The sequence below is a fragment of the Callorhinus ursinus genome, unplaced genomic scaffold (genome assembly GCF_003265705.2).
Source record: "Callorhinus ursinus isolate GAN/ISIS: 27379988/994484 unplaced genomic scaffold, GSC_fseal_2.0 scaffold7, whole genome shotgun sequence".
Taxonomy (NCBI): Eukaryota; Metazoa; Chordata; class Mammalia; order Carnivora; family Otariidae; genus Callorhinus; species Callorhinus ursinus.
Window position 1 is genome coordinate 28,429,948 of NW_027397069.1, and position 15,995 is coordinate 28,445,942.

Sequence of the window (15,995 nt, forward strand, 5' to 3'; positions counted from 1 at the left end):
TTCCTTACCTAACCTATGTCCGAGGCTTGCGTCTCTGAGCTCAGGAAAGAGTCTGAGCAAAGGAGCCCCCATGTCACAGATGTACCTGAAGCCAAAGGAAGTATGATTCCATTTCCAGGTGTAGGGCTCTCACCAGCATTCTCAGAGACTAGGTAATTTATCATCTCAAGGGGAAGGGTATCAAAGTATCAAAATAATGTCTCTTTAAAAACAAGCCAGAAAACAGAGAATGCATGCTTCTTAGGAATTGAGGGAAACGAACAGAATTATCATTTCTTACAAAAGCATCCCAAACATAGACTTGGTATGGAAAACACCTTGAATCCAATTTTACAAAGCAAATTTCTCTCTTTGGAGTTTGCATGAAATTAGGACATGAACTGGCACATCCTTCAACCTGGATTGAAACAGAGGAAAAAATGTAGCAATACTTGCTTTTTGGCCCAAAGATGTGTACAGGTCATTTTTGAATACTTACTTGCTCCAGTTAGGATGACACAAAGCAATACATTGGAAAGGGAAGAGTCAGCACCTACTTTTGCCCTCATAAGGAAAATTTACCTTCCATGATTTTACCACAGTAGACACTGGCATTCACAGGTATAACATCTAAGATTTTTGTGTTTCTCAAGATTCCCTCAGAAGTCTGGTATGTAGTACAAGTATTTTGCTTAGTTACAAGATGAGAGTCTGAGCCTCCAAACTACAGGATCCATCTCAGTGTTGCTTCATGCCCTCTGCTTGAGCCCCACACAGTAACACTTGCGAGTTGTTTGTGGGCCAGGGTGTGTGGGGGGGTGTGTGTCAATTACCCATCAAATGAGAAAGAAAACTTTCATAAACTTTTTTTAATGTGATGTGAGGATGTGCACAAGAAATATATACCTCCAGATGGAAATGTGTTATAGGGTGTGAGGACAAGTGTGCATGTTCCTGCAGCCAAGACAGAGAAAGTCTTAAGAAGAGGCTGGAAGTGGCCATGAAAAGAGATAATGAGAGGCCTTGAAAGCTATAAAGAGATTCAGTGGCATGTGTACGTAATTCGCAAATGTGGGCGCCTGGGTGGCTCACATGGTTAAGCGTCTGCCTTCAGCTCAGGTCATGATCCCAGGGTTCTGGGATCGAGTCCCACATCGGGCTCCCTGCTCAGCCAGGAGCCTGCTTCTCCCTCTGCCTCTCTCTCTCTCTCTGTCTCTCATGAATAAATAAATAAAATCTTAAAAAAAAAAAGCATAATTCACAAATGTGAGGACTTTTTTATGGTCTTAGAACATATCTTCAAGAATTCCAAGGGTCTACTGCGTATCTCTAAGAGGACAGATGAAATCACTTTTACATATTATGACTTACTTTTAATTTAACTGGTTTAAGTATATTCTAAAATGAGGCATGGAGAGCAAATTATTTGAAGAGGGAGGAGGGCAACAGCGACATTTATTCTAAATGGCCCCCAGTAGTTCTTCAGGCCAACTTTTTTGTTTGCCAAGTGCCACCGCACCTAAGATAAGGACCATGATTCAGTGGTCCTTTAAAATTATTATAGCAGATGTCAATCTATGTCTTGAAAGATTCCATTTTATCCAGTCTAGGAACCAGAAAACACAGATAGTGCAAAAAAAGACCAAGTGAAATAAGAAAAGTGAATTAAAAGGCCATGGATTAATGTCTAAAATCATCTCTCTGCATTACACATGAAAATGAGTTTGGTGATTTCATTATTTACCATATGCACTCACCACAAAATCACTTTATTATTAAGTATTTAAAATCATCTCTGCTTAAAGTGGATTCACTTTTGAATAAATCAATTGGGGCTGGTTGGCTTGGGTTTTTAGCAGTTGTAATGAATTGACAAAATGGAAAGGAACAGGAAATAGTGGTGTAGTCATATCTCAGAGGGTTCCTAGAGTTCAAGGCTCTTAGCTGACTCTGGAGAGTTGTATAAGGTTACCAAGCAGAGTGTAAAAGCCCACTTATTAATGGAAAATTTTATGAACTCTTTAATCACAAAGACCTTTTGTGCTCTAAGACATGCTTCCAGTGAACACAATATAAGCCAGAATGTGATTTTTAAAATAAATTGTGATCTAGGCGCTTTCATCATTATATTGCAGAATCGTTTGCCAACTGAGAACCACTGTGACCATTTCAAACAGAGACCTGCATTTATTACCATCATCTTCATCATCCAATACTGTATTATACTGTGTACGAGAGTATAATTGCTATGGCTCTCCTCTCAAGGAGTAGACAGAATCATAAGGTATATAAAGTAAATATATGCTTAAGTATAACTCAAAATGGAAAGTGCACGGTGCCATAAAAATACATAAATACAAAATATGGGTATTTTTTGAAAATAAAAGTTTGTGTTTCATTAGAAAATGAAGCTTCATGAAGCAAAGTATCGTTCTTTAGGAAATGTAGATTCTTGTTGACGAAAGTGGGCGTGGAAGGGACTAGCCCGATACAGCTGGCTTAAGGAAGTAGCCTTGAGGGTAAGACTCATCAGAGTTCCAAATGAAAAATGAATCCTGGAATAATTGGAAGAGGGCTGTTGAACCTTATTTGTTAGATGGTGGGAAAAACTCAAGGTTTTTAAATAAGGAATCTTTTGAGGAAAGCCCTGCATCCATTCAGTTACTGGAGAAATGCTCTGTGAGACAAATGTATGTAGCCAGTACCTTGAGAAAGTTCATTGAGAAGTAGTATGAAAGGGAAAGAAGGAGTTCCAGAAAAATTGTGGGGTTAAAGCAATAGCAATTCATTGGTGATTTGTACTCAGCTAAGGGGTACAAATGAAATGAATGAGAGTTTTGAATCTGGGTGACCAGGGAAATGATGGGTAAAATCCAGACTCTAGAGAAGAATAACACTTAGTCTGAAATGACTTTGGAACATTCAGGTGGACCAGGATGCCAGAAATAGGAGACTTGGAGTTTAGGGGAGGGATCAGAGCTGGGAACACAAATTTGGTATTCATTTCCTCTGAGATAGTCACTGAGACTGTAGGAATTGTTGGGACTGTGTGGAATTAATGACAAGCTCACCACTGAAAAAGAGGCAGAAGAGGCTAAGTAGTGGAAGCTTAAGGGGAAAAGGAAATTTTAGATGTGTGCAGAAAGAGGAGATGAAAGGAAAGGTCAAAGCAAGGGAGGGAGGGAAGGACGTAGGGGAAGGAGAGAGGGAGGGGTGGTGGGGGGAGAGGGGTGAGGGAGGGACCGACTGACCCAAGAAAATTAGTGTACCGTAGAGTCAGTAAATGCTTTCTCTAAAGGGCCGCCAGAGATACAACAAATGAGCGTGGCCGAATAAAACTTTATTTGCAAAAACAGTGACAAGGCCCACAGACTGTAAGGTGCCCATCCGGAAACCAAGGGAGGAGAGAATTTTACGAGGCTGGACGTGAAAATGAAGAGAGATAATCAGCAGTCTCGAAAGCTGTGGAGAGGTCCAGTAGCATTATAACTGCGACGCGGTACTTGCACTAGAGAATTATAAGAACATTATGAGGTTATTTTTTAATATAATGGGAGCAGAAGCCATTACACTGTCAAGTGTGCAGATCGGAATTGGGAAAAAAATGAATAAATTGCCTATTAGATCTACACAGTACCAACATCCCAGGATTTACATAATTGATTACATTTTTAAATCTGCATTTGGGATTCTGTAGACAATCAGAGTTGCCACAGTATAAAGCATACAGTTTCATTAGCAGTAGCAAAAGTAAAGAAAGTAAGAAACAGATTTTAGTTGAAACTTCAGGAGGCAACATGGGACCTAATCTTGGAGTTCAACCTACTCTGAGTTAAACTTTGTTTACTAATGAGTTTTTCTCTCATCACAGATCTCGATAGGCTAGAAAAATCAGGCATCTATTTGAACAATTGATGTTCTGAAAGCAAAGGAGGTCAGGATATCATTTGTACAACTATATTACAGAGAACATCTCTCGCAGGCCTTCAGGTGATAATGCCCTGAGTTTTAACTGATGGCTGTATGTGCAGCCAGCCTGAGGTGGCCAAGGAGAAAACAAGCTAGTGAGATGTTCAGAGAATATTAATGTCACTGATGTTTCTCATGCATGCACCTCTAGCTGGATCCCCCGCTGGGCTTCAGGCTCAGGAGCTGGGCTGATTCTTCTCACATGGCTTTCCTTCCCACTCTGAGCAAAACTCAGAATCTTTACGTGTACCGCGCACACCTTCCTCTGTCTGGCCGCATCCCTTTTGCTGCCCCCATGTTCAGCTCCAGCAATGGAACAGCCTCCTTGTGGGTCCTTAGGCACATAACAGCCTTTACCATGTTGGAGTTACTATCCCTGCTGTTTGCTCTGCCTGGAATGCACCCAAATGCACGCACCTCTCCAGTCCCCCACCCCACCGCACCCCCAGCCTCTTCAGGCCCTCGCTCAGCTATCATTTTCTGCGTGAGGCCTTCCTGGCCACCTCTCCAGAACTGTCCACCGTCCTCTCAGCAGCCCCCAGCAGCCCCCCCCACGTCCCCACTTTATTCTTCTCCGTGGCACTTCTCATTATCTGACTGAGTATATGTTTTCCTTGTTTATTTTTTATTGTCTTTCTCCCCCCAGGGTGAAAGCATGAATTTTTATCTGCCTTGTTCACGGCTCTCTCCACAGCCCCCAGAAGAGTGCTTGATTCCTCATAGGTGTCCAATAAATATCTGTTGGCTGAATATATAAATGAATGTTTGGATCAAGGGGAGTAGCGGTTTTATATATTATCCAATATATATTCTGCCTCGGTGATGGTATTTTTAGTTTAGGTACATTTAAAACGAAAACTGCCTCATTTGAACAGCCCAGGAGATGGGAAGTGATTTAGCGGTGGTGTCAGATAAGGGATGGTCGGATCGGCACCGAATTTACTGCCGGGGTGCAACCGAATGGCGATGCGCTCCTCAGCACCGGCGGGGTGATAAGCGCTTTGAGTGGCTTGTCGCATTCACTCCTCAAAACTGCCATGGCAAGGAAGAGACAGAGGAGGAGAGGTGGGAGATCTATTGCCCAAGGTCAGACGGCTGCCGGTGACAGTACAGGACCAGACTTCCCACCCATGTCTCTGAAGCCAAAGCTCCATCTTTATCTTCAAGAAACATGGCAGCTGTGGTTTTTAGAGCAATTCCTGCATAGAAGGTGCCGGAAGAGGACTCGTCCACGCTATAATGCTGTGCGTGTTCCCCCTGCACATTCTCCCCACCCCCCAGCACTGTATACCCCTTTTCGCTCTCCCCACTACTCCCCATTCTCGCACTGCTCTTGCTGGAAGAAAAGCAACAGCTCTCCTGGAAGCCAGTGTTTCTTTAACTGGGATGTGCTTCAGCCTTGATAGGGTGGACAGTGAGGGCATCTGCAGGTAGCAGGCAGCCCATCAGGCTGAGGGGAAAAGAAAGGCTGGCAGCACGCAGCCTCTGCCCACCAGCTGCCTCATGCCCTTCAAACCACAGACGCCCCTCTCCCCTCCCGCCCCAATGAGCCACGGTGAAAGGAACTGCACAAACCCTTCTGTGAGCCCTTCTGGTTAGGACATGGTAGTCTTAAAGTCTCTGTTACGTTGTTTGCTTTTACTATGGTGACCTATGAAAGGACTTCCTGTCCTTGAAGAATAGCTGAATGGGCCAGTTTATTTCTATGTAACATCGAGCCTTTAATCTCTTGACAGCACCCAGGCTGAGGTGGGAGAGGTGCGAATGGACATGGGTGCCGCTGTGTCTTGTGTCAGTTTGCTGTTAGTGTGAGGCAAAGTAAAGTAAAGTTTAAATGCCTTGTGAGTTGAAGAGAGGCAAACATACGAAATCTGGCTTTGAGTGAAAGATCCACCCATATGAGCCTCCTATCCACTACAAGCTTGAGAAAAGGGATAGAAAAGCTTCGTTCACCCGAGCAGTAATACCAGTGTTGGCCCCTTCCAGGAGAAGCCTGCCTGAGGCGGTCAAGGATCAAAGAAAGGTGCCTCTAAAGCGAAAATAACTGTAAATACATTGTGAGTATTTTGGTTGGAGAAGTAAATAATACAGGATATGATATGTGACTTTTTCCCTATTTGTATTAATGGCCCGCTTAAATTTATGCTGCTTAAGGTCGGGTTGCCTCTTGGGAGGAGAATAGAATGGAGTGTGATAGGCTGACTGTAATTGTAGCAGTTTTCCACATCATTGCCCAAAATCTCTGAAAGGATCTGGGAGAGTGCACTGATTTTGTATTGCCGCAGAACAAATCATCCCCAAATCTGGTAGATCGATATGGTAACTGTTTTATTTGCTTACAGTTCTGTGAGTCAAAAATTGGGGATGGGTTTAGCCAAGCAATTCTCATGCTAGTCTCACTGTGGTCACTCACAGGGCTGCAATCATCTGGTGGCCGGAAGGTGACTGGTCATTCTAAAATGAGTCACTTACCTCAGTTGGGGTTGGCTGCCAGCAGAGCAGCATGTATTTTAGGCTTTCTTGGGTTCCTTCACTCAGTGGCGAGGTTCTAAAAACAGTAACTGATTGAGGGGAAACCCAATATGCAAGTGCTTTTCAAGCTTTTGCTTTGTGTCATGTTTGCTGGTGGTCCACTGGCCACGTCATCATCTAGCCAGGTCCGGAGTTGTCCTGGGACGCAGCCACATGAGGGCATGGATGGATAGCTGGAGACATGATTCATTGTAGGGAACTTTGCAGGAACAGTTTATTGTAGGTACATATTTGAAAATTAGAGTAAATGTGTTCAACTGCAGCTGTTAGGGTTCTGCAGTTACCTTCAGCAGGGATTTTGTCACACGGAATGAAACTCACAGAGTACCATCCCCCCGCCCCAGATACCCAAAGCTATCTCATCCCTTTCCCCTTTCTCATTCAAAAGGAACAATATCTCAAATGTAAATTCTTTTCAGATGCTTATATGTGATTTGCTGCTCTCTTACTTTCACGAAGTAGATGATGTTTTTAGTTCTAGTTTCTCTGAATGGGCGCCCCCAGAGAATCAGTGCTTCTGAAATGACTGAGGAACTCAAAGACTAATGGAGGTTAACTAGAGTAGATGTTCCTATCCCACATTTAATAAAAATAGAGTAGAATTATGCAAGTATGTAGATAAGCTAATCATCTGACCTAATCAGCAATGCAGATTTTAAAAAGCCTCTCTAATTACTTCCTCAGCTTGGCTGAAGGTATGGGTAAAAAGAGTTTCCCAGCATGATGGTAGCAGATGTATTTCATAATATTTATTGAAAATATTGGAAAGAAATCCTCAATTATGATGTTCCTGAAAAGTACATCAAAAAAGATATCCTATTTAACATATTTTAAACTTTCATTAAGATATAAACATAACATAATTTAGATGATCAACTCTCCCACCAGTTATTTGGAATCAGTATTACAATTAGACTTTAGCTCTCAGAGCCAGGTTGCTTATTGGTTAACTGCCTGTGTCTTCCCTGAGTTCTATTACTTACCCCTGAAAGCTCCAGTTCTCTTGGACAAAATGGGACCGCTGGGACAGTCTCTGTTCTTTAGCTGTTTGTTAATGTAGTGTCTTGGCAAAGGAGTCCTAGTGCATGATGTTTCAACAACTTTAAATGTTAAGTTGCTGACATTTACAGGCATATGTAACACCACACAATATGTGATTTGGAAGCCTAGATAGATCTGATACTCATTTTTTTGGCAGGATTTGAGTAGTCATGAATGACTGTCACACAAATCATTCTACAATAGGGTTGCCCAAAAAGAAGCTATCTATGAATTCCTGGCTGAAATGCCTATATCAGTCCTGTGTGTTGTGCTACTTGAGTGATAGGTGTTCATCTTTACCTTCCATTCTGTGAGCTGCTCAGCATCTTTCCAGCACATTCTGTTTAATAGAAGTTGGCCTGAGTGAGTTGCTCTTTCCTGCAGTCAAAATAAATCTTAAATGATTGGGTGCTTCCAGTGTCTTTGGAGTGACTGCATGCTTAAGTAGCTCTCTGTTATCAGATGCTTGTGGACCTGGTTACTTTCCTCTACAAAGTGTTTCTCCAACATCCGTCTTCTAGGGAATCTTCTTTAGAGATGGGATGGAAAATAGTGTTTTGTGTCAGACAAAGACAACATTCAAAAAAACTCTTAATCAGTGTCACTGCATGATTCCTGGCATTTGAGAAAGTGAATACTGCATTTTGGAGAAGTTGTGAGTGCTGAGTCATATGACAGTGACTTGTTTTATTTGAGGACAGGTCCAGAAAATATAGATAATCCAATATATAGTCTAATTTATTGGCTGGTGGCTTTGAAACTACAACGTAGTTATACAACTGAAAGTCATAAGATGTGACACTTTTGTATGCCCAGACTCTTAAATCTCTACATCACAGTTTCTCAACTTGGGTGCTTTTGGCATTTCAGACTGGATAATTCTCTGTCTTGGGGGACTGATTATCCTGTGTATTGTAGGATATCTAGCACCATCTTTGACTCATGCCCACTAGATGCCAGGAGCATCCCCTTCCCCTGGAGTCATGACAAATCAGACTGTGACAAGCCAGATGTTGCCAAATGTCTCTTGGGGGAAGGCGGGCAATTTTTTCCTTGGTTGAGGACCACTGCTTTAGATTATTTGAATTATTTCCTCTTTCAACTAACATTTACGAAGCACTTCCTTTGTTAAAAATACATTTTGGTATGTTTATATTTACAGGCAGTATGTATGTCAAATACACTAAGGCAGTAGGTTCAACAGATATAAGTTCCTTCCTAACCAAGTTTAGCTAGAAATATGTTAGAACTCTCGAGGTTTTTCTGTTCATATTATAAGTATTAGGTAGAATCACGAGAAATTGTCTTTTTGTGGGTAAAAAAAAAAAATGGTGAAATATCAACATTTCCCAGTGTCTCTACCTAATGTACAATTTACAGTAACAGAAAAATGATTTGAGGAAAAAAAAAGAAATTATAAACGTACCCAGATGTCATTGTAACCATGATTTTAAGCGCATTTTGCTTTCCTTTATAAGCAGTGGTGGTTTTAGAAATCTCTCATAGGCAGGTTTGAAGAGCAACAGTCTGGCTGCAGCTGGCTGGGGCTGAAGTCATATATTTTAATAATGCGATTGCATAGCTTGTGCAGGACTTTTAATTTAGAAGGTGTGCTTATTTTGTGCTTGAGGTGAGGTCTGATGGAAATCCTAGACAGTGATGCGGTAGATGCTAAAACTGTTCATAGAGAGGAGGAATGGAAATTAGATCTAAATTTTAAAAATATGCATTCACATATTAAATGTTGATGGTAATCCTTTCATTGGGAAAGATCCGATGGTCTCGGTCAACAGGGGTCACAGAACATCAGGCTATTTCTTGCTTTGTTGGCAAGTTCACGGTGGGAGGAGAATCGTATCTGGAAATGCGTTTCTGAAAAATGAAATCGGAATGGAGATGAATGAACACTTTCTAGCACATAAAACATATATTTAAAATGCTGCTACTTCTGTCATTTTTGTGTGCTAAGATCTCCACTTAGAACCGTAATGAACTGTGAGACTGTATCCACTGAAGTATGAAAAATACCTAAAACTTCATGCTAGTCTTGGAAACCTTGTTCTTCCTTAAGCTTATTAAGAGAGCTGTAGGCAGATAAAATCTCCTCTCCCTTGGCTCTCCACCTTCCAGGGAATGTGCTAATGAGCAGTGAAACGGCCAGAACTCTGGCAGCAGAAACAAGAAGGAAGAGCCAGTGGGTTGCACGGTAACTCACAAGCTACCTCATCAGTTTCTGACCACTCAGGAATTGGTAAGGTTGTGGATTTTATAGTTTCTATTCTGTAATCCTCCCCTGAAATTGTTGAGAGCTGATGGAGGTTCTGTAAATCAAATGAACAAGGGGAAAAAGTCAGTAAATGCTCAGTACATAAAATGCACCACTTTCACAAATTCCTGGGATTTCTAGAGAAGTCCATGTGCGCGATAGGCACAGAAGAGAGATGCCGTGCTTGATGTTGGTCCAGGACAAGGTTAACTTTCTGCACACTAATTTTAATTCATTATATATGCCTTTTTTTCCCAGCACAAATGGACCCCCGAGGCCTATCTCCCAGACAAAGTAAAAGTGACAGTGACGATGATGACCTGCCAAATGTGACCTTAGATAGCGTTAATGAGACTGGATCTACGGCCCTTTCCATAGCCAGAGCAGTACAAGAGTAAGTACCATGTTCTCAGGATGAACTAAGACTCGCCAAGGTGTTCAGTGGGTAATGGAAGCAGCAGTACCTCCTGTTCCCAGGACTTGTCCTTCTAGCTCGGAACGGGCTCACGCGTCAGCATCCTTCCATCCAGGCTTACGTTCTTTGGGGGCAGATTAGGGGAAAGCATGAAGTATTTTACATAGTTGAAAATCTATGCTTTTATTAGAATTGAGGCTTCTGTGCATCTCTCCTAATACCTCCTACCTCTTCTTAACTCTGAAAAAAATATATTGTTCTTTTTCAATGTCACCATCCAGTTATTATCAACATTGTTATTATTCATATGCAATAGTCAAGAGAAATAAAATAAGGCAAGTATTATGATCTTGTTTTGATAGGAAAGTACAGAAGAGCTTTTTTGAAATTTTAAAATTTGGAAGACGATGTTTCACCACTTTGAAAAATCAGAATCATGTGTAATTTTTAAAGAGATCTTTTCTCTTTCCTTTTATCCAGACCATAGAGTTAGATTTCATCCTTGTTAATCTAAGATAGTTGCTTTTCCATCATTGTCGATTTTGTATCTAGAATTGAACCTATGGCTAGTCTTTGTATATTTTTCCTCTGGAATAGTTTTTAATAACATAATCTTACGTAAGAGTAGGAGTTAAATAGCCACTGCTGTTGCTGACACATGAGTTAGCAGTTCACTCAAAATGATCTTAGTCACTTCCCATATTTTAATTCCTTTTCCCAAATATTGACTAAGTACTGACTCTGCTCTGAGCACTAGTCTTTGAAATCTTTAAACAACACACACACACGTTAGTATGGCATTTTAGAATTTAAAGCATATGTGTGTATGTGTGTGTGTAAAATGAATAATACATTTCTATGTTCGATAGGTAATACATGTATAATATTTATATGATATGTGTTTGTGCACAAATACAAATATATATGGTATATTAGGGGAAACAGGATCTAAAAAGAAATTTGGAGTCAAAAACATTTGAATTCAAATTTACGTTTAAGCTCTTAGTGGTTGTGTGATTTTTGGCAAGTTATTTAACCACTCTGAGATTTTAAGAAAATCAGAATACTTACCTTATAGCCCTGTTATGGATGTAACATAGTTATAAGATATAAAAATCAAGTCACAGAGTTTTGGCACATAGAGGCTTCAATTAACTATAGAATTAGTATTATAATTATAGTAATAGTGTATACTATATGACAACTAGGAAATTAAAATGTGGCAAATATTGTTATTCTAATTGTACAAATGAAGACACTCAGAATCAGAGAAGTTAAATGACTCCTGCAAAGTCATATACTAAGTAGTAGCAAGACGAAGTTTTAGACTTCTGACTCCCAAAACAGATCTTTTCCTAAGAGTACCTGTCATGTTTGTTTCCAATAATATTCTTTCACTTCAATACCTATAAAAAGCATTTTTTCACTCCTTTGTTCAAATAACTGGTTATAGTCACTTAGTTTCTCCAAAGCAAATGTTCGTTTGAGCCAAGAGAGGCATTGAATCAAAGGGGTTGCTGAAATCATGTTTAAAATGGTGTCATGCTGAGTCACCTCATCTCTAATTCAGTGATCAGCGCAGTTAATATGGTTTTGTGTGACCTAAATCTTAAGATCCATCTTTAAAATTAGACTAAATGATGACAAATTTCAATTCTAAGATGAATAGTAGGTTTCAGAGACATTTTAGTCATATTGTTTTCCTGTATCATTATAATACATGCATAGTGTGTGTGTGTGTGTGTGTGTGTGTGTGTGTGTGTGTGTGTTTACACAGGTGGGTGTGTTTCTTTTAATTCAAACTTTAAAGTTGGGAACTATAATTACAAAAATCTAAATTATGTTTACTTTATTTGGGACTTAGATAGCAAATAATAATATTAACTTTTTAAACATAACTATTTTTTTCTTTTAATATTATGTGCTTATAATATATAGTGTATTTTAATGTGAAATGTTTAATAGCAGCCTCAAGAACTAGAGCCTCATTTTCAGCCTAACCTCTCTGGCTTGCTTTGTGAAAACATTTTCAAGTCACAGTATCTTGTATAACTGCATATGCCTGCCTTTTACAAAAGTTGCCTGTGTATCTAGGGAAATGCCAGATTCATTATTCATGTAAGTGTTTTCATTAAACGATTAGTAAAGAATACTGAGCCGTCACCTGGGAAGCCCAAGAACGCCAGGACCCATCAATAGTTAATTAAGTCTCATTCAAGACGCAGTGTGTGTATGTAAACACCAGCGAGTGAGAAGATAGTGTTAGATGAAGCAAAGAGAATGCTCTGCAGAGACCTCTTAAATATGGGTGTATTTCAGAACTTACAGTAATACACTGAGGAAAATTTTATTCTGGGACAAATAAATATATAATCCTTGTTAGACACTTAAAAAAAAATTCTGTACTTAGGTTTACCCCAACTTACCCTTAGGTTTAAACCTAAGTACAGATTTTTTTTTTAAGTGTCTAACAAGGATTATATATTTATTAAGTGTATACAGTTGTCTAACAAGTGTCTAACAAGGATTATATTTAAGTGTATACAGTTGTCAGCACGTTTCTGCGCCTCTCTTAGTTTCTCCTTGATTCTTTAATACATATTGCTGTTGGTGATTTTCTGTTTTCTCTTTTCCTGTTTGCCTTTGGATCTTGATGCCTTCTATTAACTCAAAAGCTGTCAGACAATCAAAAATTCCAGTGTACTATGATCAATAAAATAATGCATTGAATAATAAAAGTGTAAAACATCAGCTTGGCACATACAAGATGAGAGGATTTCAGAAGACACCTGTTGACCTCTCCCCTGTACTTGCAAAACTCTCTTGAGAGAGTCAGATTGAGAAGTATGTCAATGGGTAGAGAGGCAATGACATCACAGGTTTATGTTCATTAGACGTAGCATACTTTAAAAGCCTTGGGCAACCAGTACACATTTGACTTTCCAATCAAAGGCAAAAGGAGTCATGGTTTAGGAAGGGTTCAAAGGCTGGCCTCTTAATTCATTGGCCACCAGTGAAGTGTCAATCAAAGAGAAGAGGAAGATGGGGTGCCTGGGTGGCTCAGTTGGTTAAGTGACTGCCTTCAGCTCAGGTCATGATCCGGTAGTCCCAGGATCGAGTCCTGCATCAGGCTCCTGGCTCAGCGGGGAGTCTGCTTCTCCCTCTGACCCTCTCCCCTCTCATGCTTTCTGTCTCTCTCAAATAAGTAAATAAAATCTTTAAAAAAAAAAAAAGAGGAAGATGAAGAAGGAGGATATTCGGGAAGATTGACACTAGAAATGGATGAAACTACCTTGTCCTTAACTTGTCTCTACAAGATGCTAACCCGAAGTGTAGATACTCTTCTTTGTCTTCTTTCCCATTCAGGTTCATAGTCTTGTCAATAATCATTATAGTTTGAGTTTTTAATTAGGTAACTTACTTTATTGACATTGGCATATCTACATAGCATAAACCTTAATATACTAATACTTTTTTTTTCCTAAATGCCTGTTATGCATGTTACTTTTTTTTTTTTTAAGATTTATTTATTGGGGGGGGGGAGAAGGAGAGGGCAAGGGCTGAGCAGGGAGCCTGCCATTAGGGCTGGATCTCAGCACCCTGAGATCATGACCTGAAACGAAATCAAGAGTTGGGCGCTTAACTGACTGTGTCACCCAGGCAATGCCCTCGCATTTTACTTGTTTTTAAAATGAACTTTTAATTTTTTAGTTTAAGAAATGTTTCCTTTGATTTGAAATGCAGTTGTTAGCCAAAATTCCATCCTCCCCCCCCCCCCAGATATCAGATATTCCTGTCTTTAAATAAAAAAGAACATCGCTTGGTACTAGAGCAACAACCTGAGGTCACTTTGATGTGTATAGATTTATATAGTGAGGTCCCTGAACTGTGCTTGAATTAATCATTTCAACCATTTTCATTAATTTGCTTGATTATCGTTTATCAGCTCAGGATCAGTGAATTCAAATATAATGGAAAAAGCCACAGAGAGGCCCACACACATGCTCTGCCCTTTTCTTGTTTTAATTGTGCAGATACTATCCAAGTCAGAAACCATGTGTTCAGTAATTCTGACAAAGCCAACTTCCAGCAATTCATAGAACATCTGTTTTGTTTTGGTCTGGGTTTTTTTCCCCCCAGTGGTAAAATAGGGTCATTACCCTTAACAACTTGACAAACATAATTATGAAATAAGTGTTTGGGAAAAGAGAAGTACAGGCGCATGATTAGAGCAAATTATTGTAATTAACTCTCACTCCAGGCAAAACAATGATATTTTTTTTAAATAGGTACAGTTTGGCTGTGTTACCCAGACCCTCCTTTTTAATTCTTTTTCTCTAATTCCAAACATTCATACTCCTCATTTGTTAACGGGAGTAGAATAATCAACTTCATATGAACTAAAGTGTAAGTGAATGAGAATATCTCCGGAGAGAAATTTCAGTGTAACCAGGAACAAAATTCTTAAACTAAAAGAATAAGGATCTAGACACAGGCATCCCCTGTTTTCCTAAATTCCCATTATGCCACTTTGTTTTTATGAAAGACCTCTGTTAGCACCTATTTTTGCTAGCTGAAAGAGAGCCACAGAGGATTTTCATCTTTACAAAAAGAGGTGAACAGCAAAAATAGTGTTCAGTATTTTTTGCAGTAAGCCCTTTGAGAGGCAGCACATACTTTAAGCAGGGAGAGCGGCCCGCCAGGTTCCCTCCCCGGGAACCACACCCAGCATCTCAGCACCAAGCCACCAGAGCTTTGAGCTGTGTCTGTGAGCAGCCTTGCTTTATCTCAATTTCTTGTGTGCCTCCATTAGCAAGATGTGTCCTACGGCATCACAAAGGCCTCGGAGGTTATTTTGGGGGTCTGGGAATGCTCAAAAACTTTTCCATATAAGTTAATGGTCATTGCCTCTTTGCTCTATGCCATTTTGGCTTATGAAAGGTTTCATAGGAACGTTCTACTTTTGGGTAGTGGTGGAAACCTGTATAATACTTTCAGTAAGATCGAAATGGGAAAGGGTAGAGTAGAGGGTGAGGGAAGCAGATGAAGATGTTAAGGAGATACACCTGTGTTACTCAGTGTCAGTCCTTTGAGAATTGGTGCATGCATGTTACTGTTAAACTCACACCATATCTGAAGCGCCTACCCTCTCTCATCTTTATTATAACTCTCAGAGGAAAGAAAAGCAACAAAATTAGTAGCATTAGTAATTTGTTGCTTTGGCTAGCTTCCCTGATATTTGCTACTTGATAAAAGGATGTATTCTTTTTAAATGGTTCATTGTCAAGTACATTTAAGCTAATCAAAATACTTTACCGTCTTCCTCCCCCTGTTTTTATTACAGTTGACCCTTGAACCCAGGGTTGAATTGTGCAGGTCCAATTATATGTGGATTTTTTTTGATAAATATAATAGAACACTGGAAATGTATTTTCTCTTCCTTATGATTTTCTTCGTATTTTCTTTGCTCTATCATACTTCATTGCAAGGATATGGTATGTAATACATATGCAAAATATGTATTAATTGACTGGTTATGTTATTGATAAGACTTTCAGTCAACAGTAGGCTATTAGTAGTTAAGCTTGTGGGGAGTCAAAAGTTACCTGTGGGTTTTTGACTGCACAGGGGGTCAGCATCCCAACCCCAGTTGTTCAAGGCTCAACTGGGTATTGCTCATGTGAAGGTCCCTTCTTAAAAAACTGCTTGAATTTCTGGAAATGAAGAGTATTATCTTTAGCACATTTTCATGTAAATGATCTTTGAAAGAACAAGTATGGTAGGAAGTTAGAT

The 15,995-nt window shown here is 39.8% G+C and overlaps 1 protein-coding gene across 8 annotated transcripts in view; it reads left to right on the top strand.

Annotated features, from left to right (window-relative positions):
- Positions 1-15,995, top strand: part of KLF12 (KLF transcription factor 12) — a 407,535-nt gene that overhangs the window by 286,316 nt on the left and 105,224 nt on the right. For all 8 annotated transcript variants that reach the window (XM_073894448.1, XM_025874745.2, XM_025874747.2 and 5 more), the window contains one exon: positions 10,046-10,181. In XM_073894448.1, the coding sequence (XP_073750549.1) occupies positions 10,046-10,181 (136 nt within the window). The remainder of the gene's footprint in view (positions 1-10,045; positions 10,182-15,995) is intronic.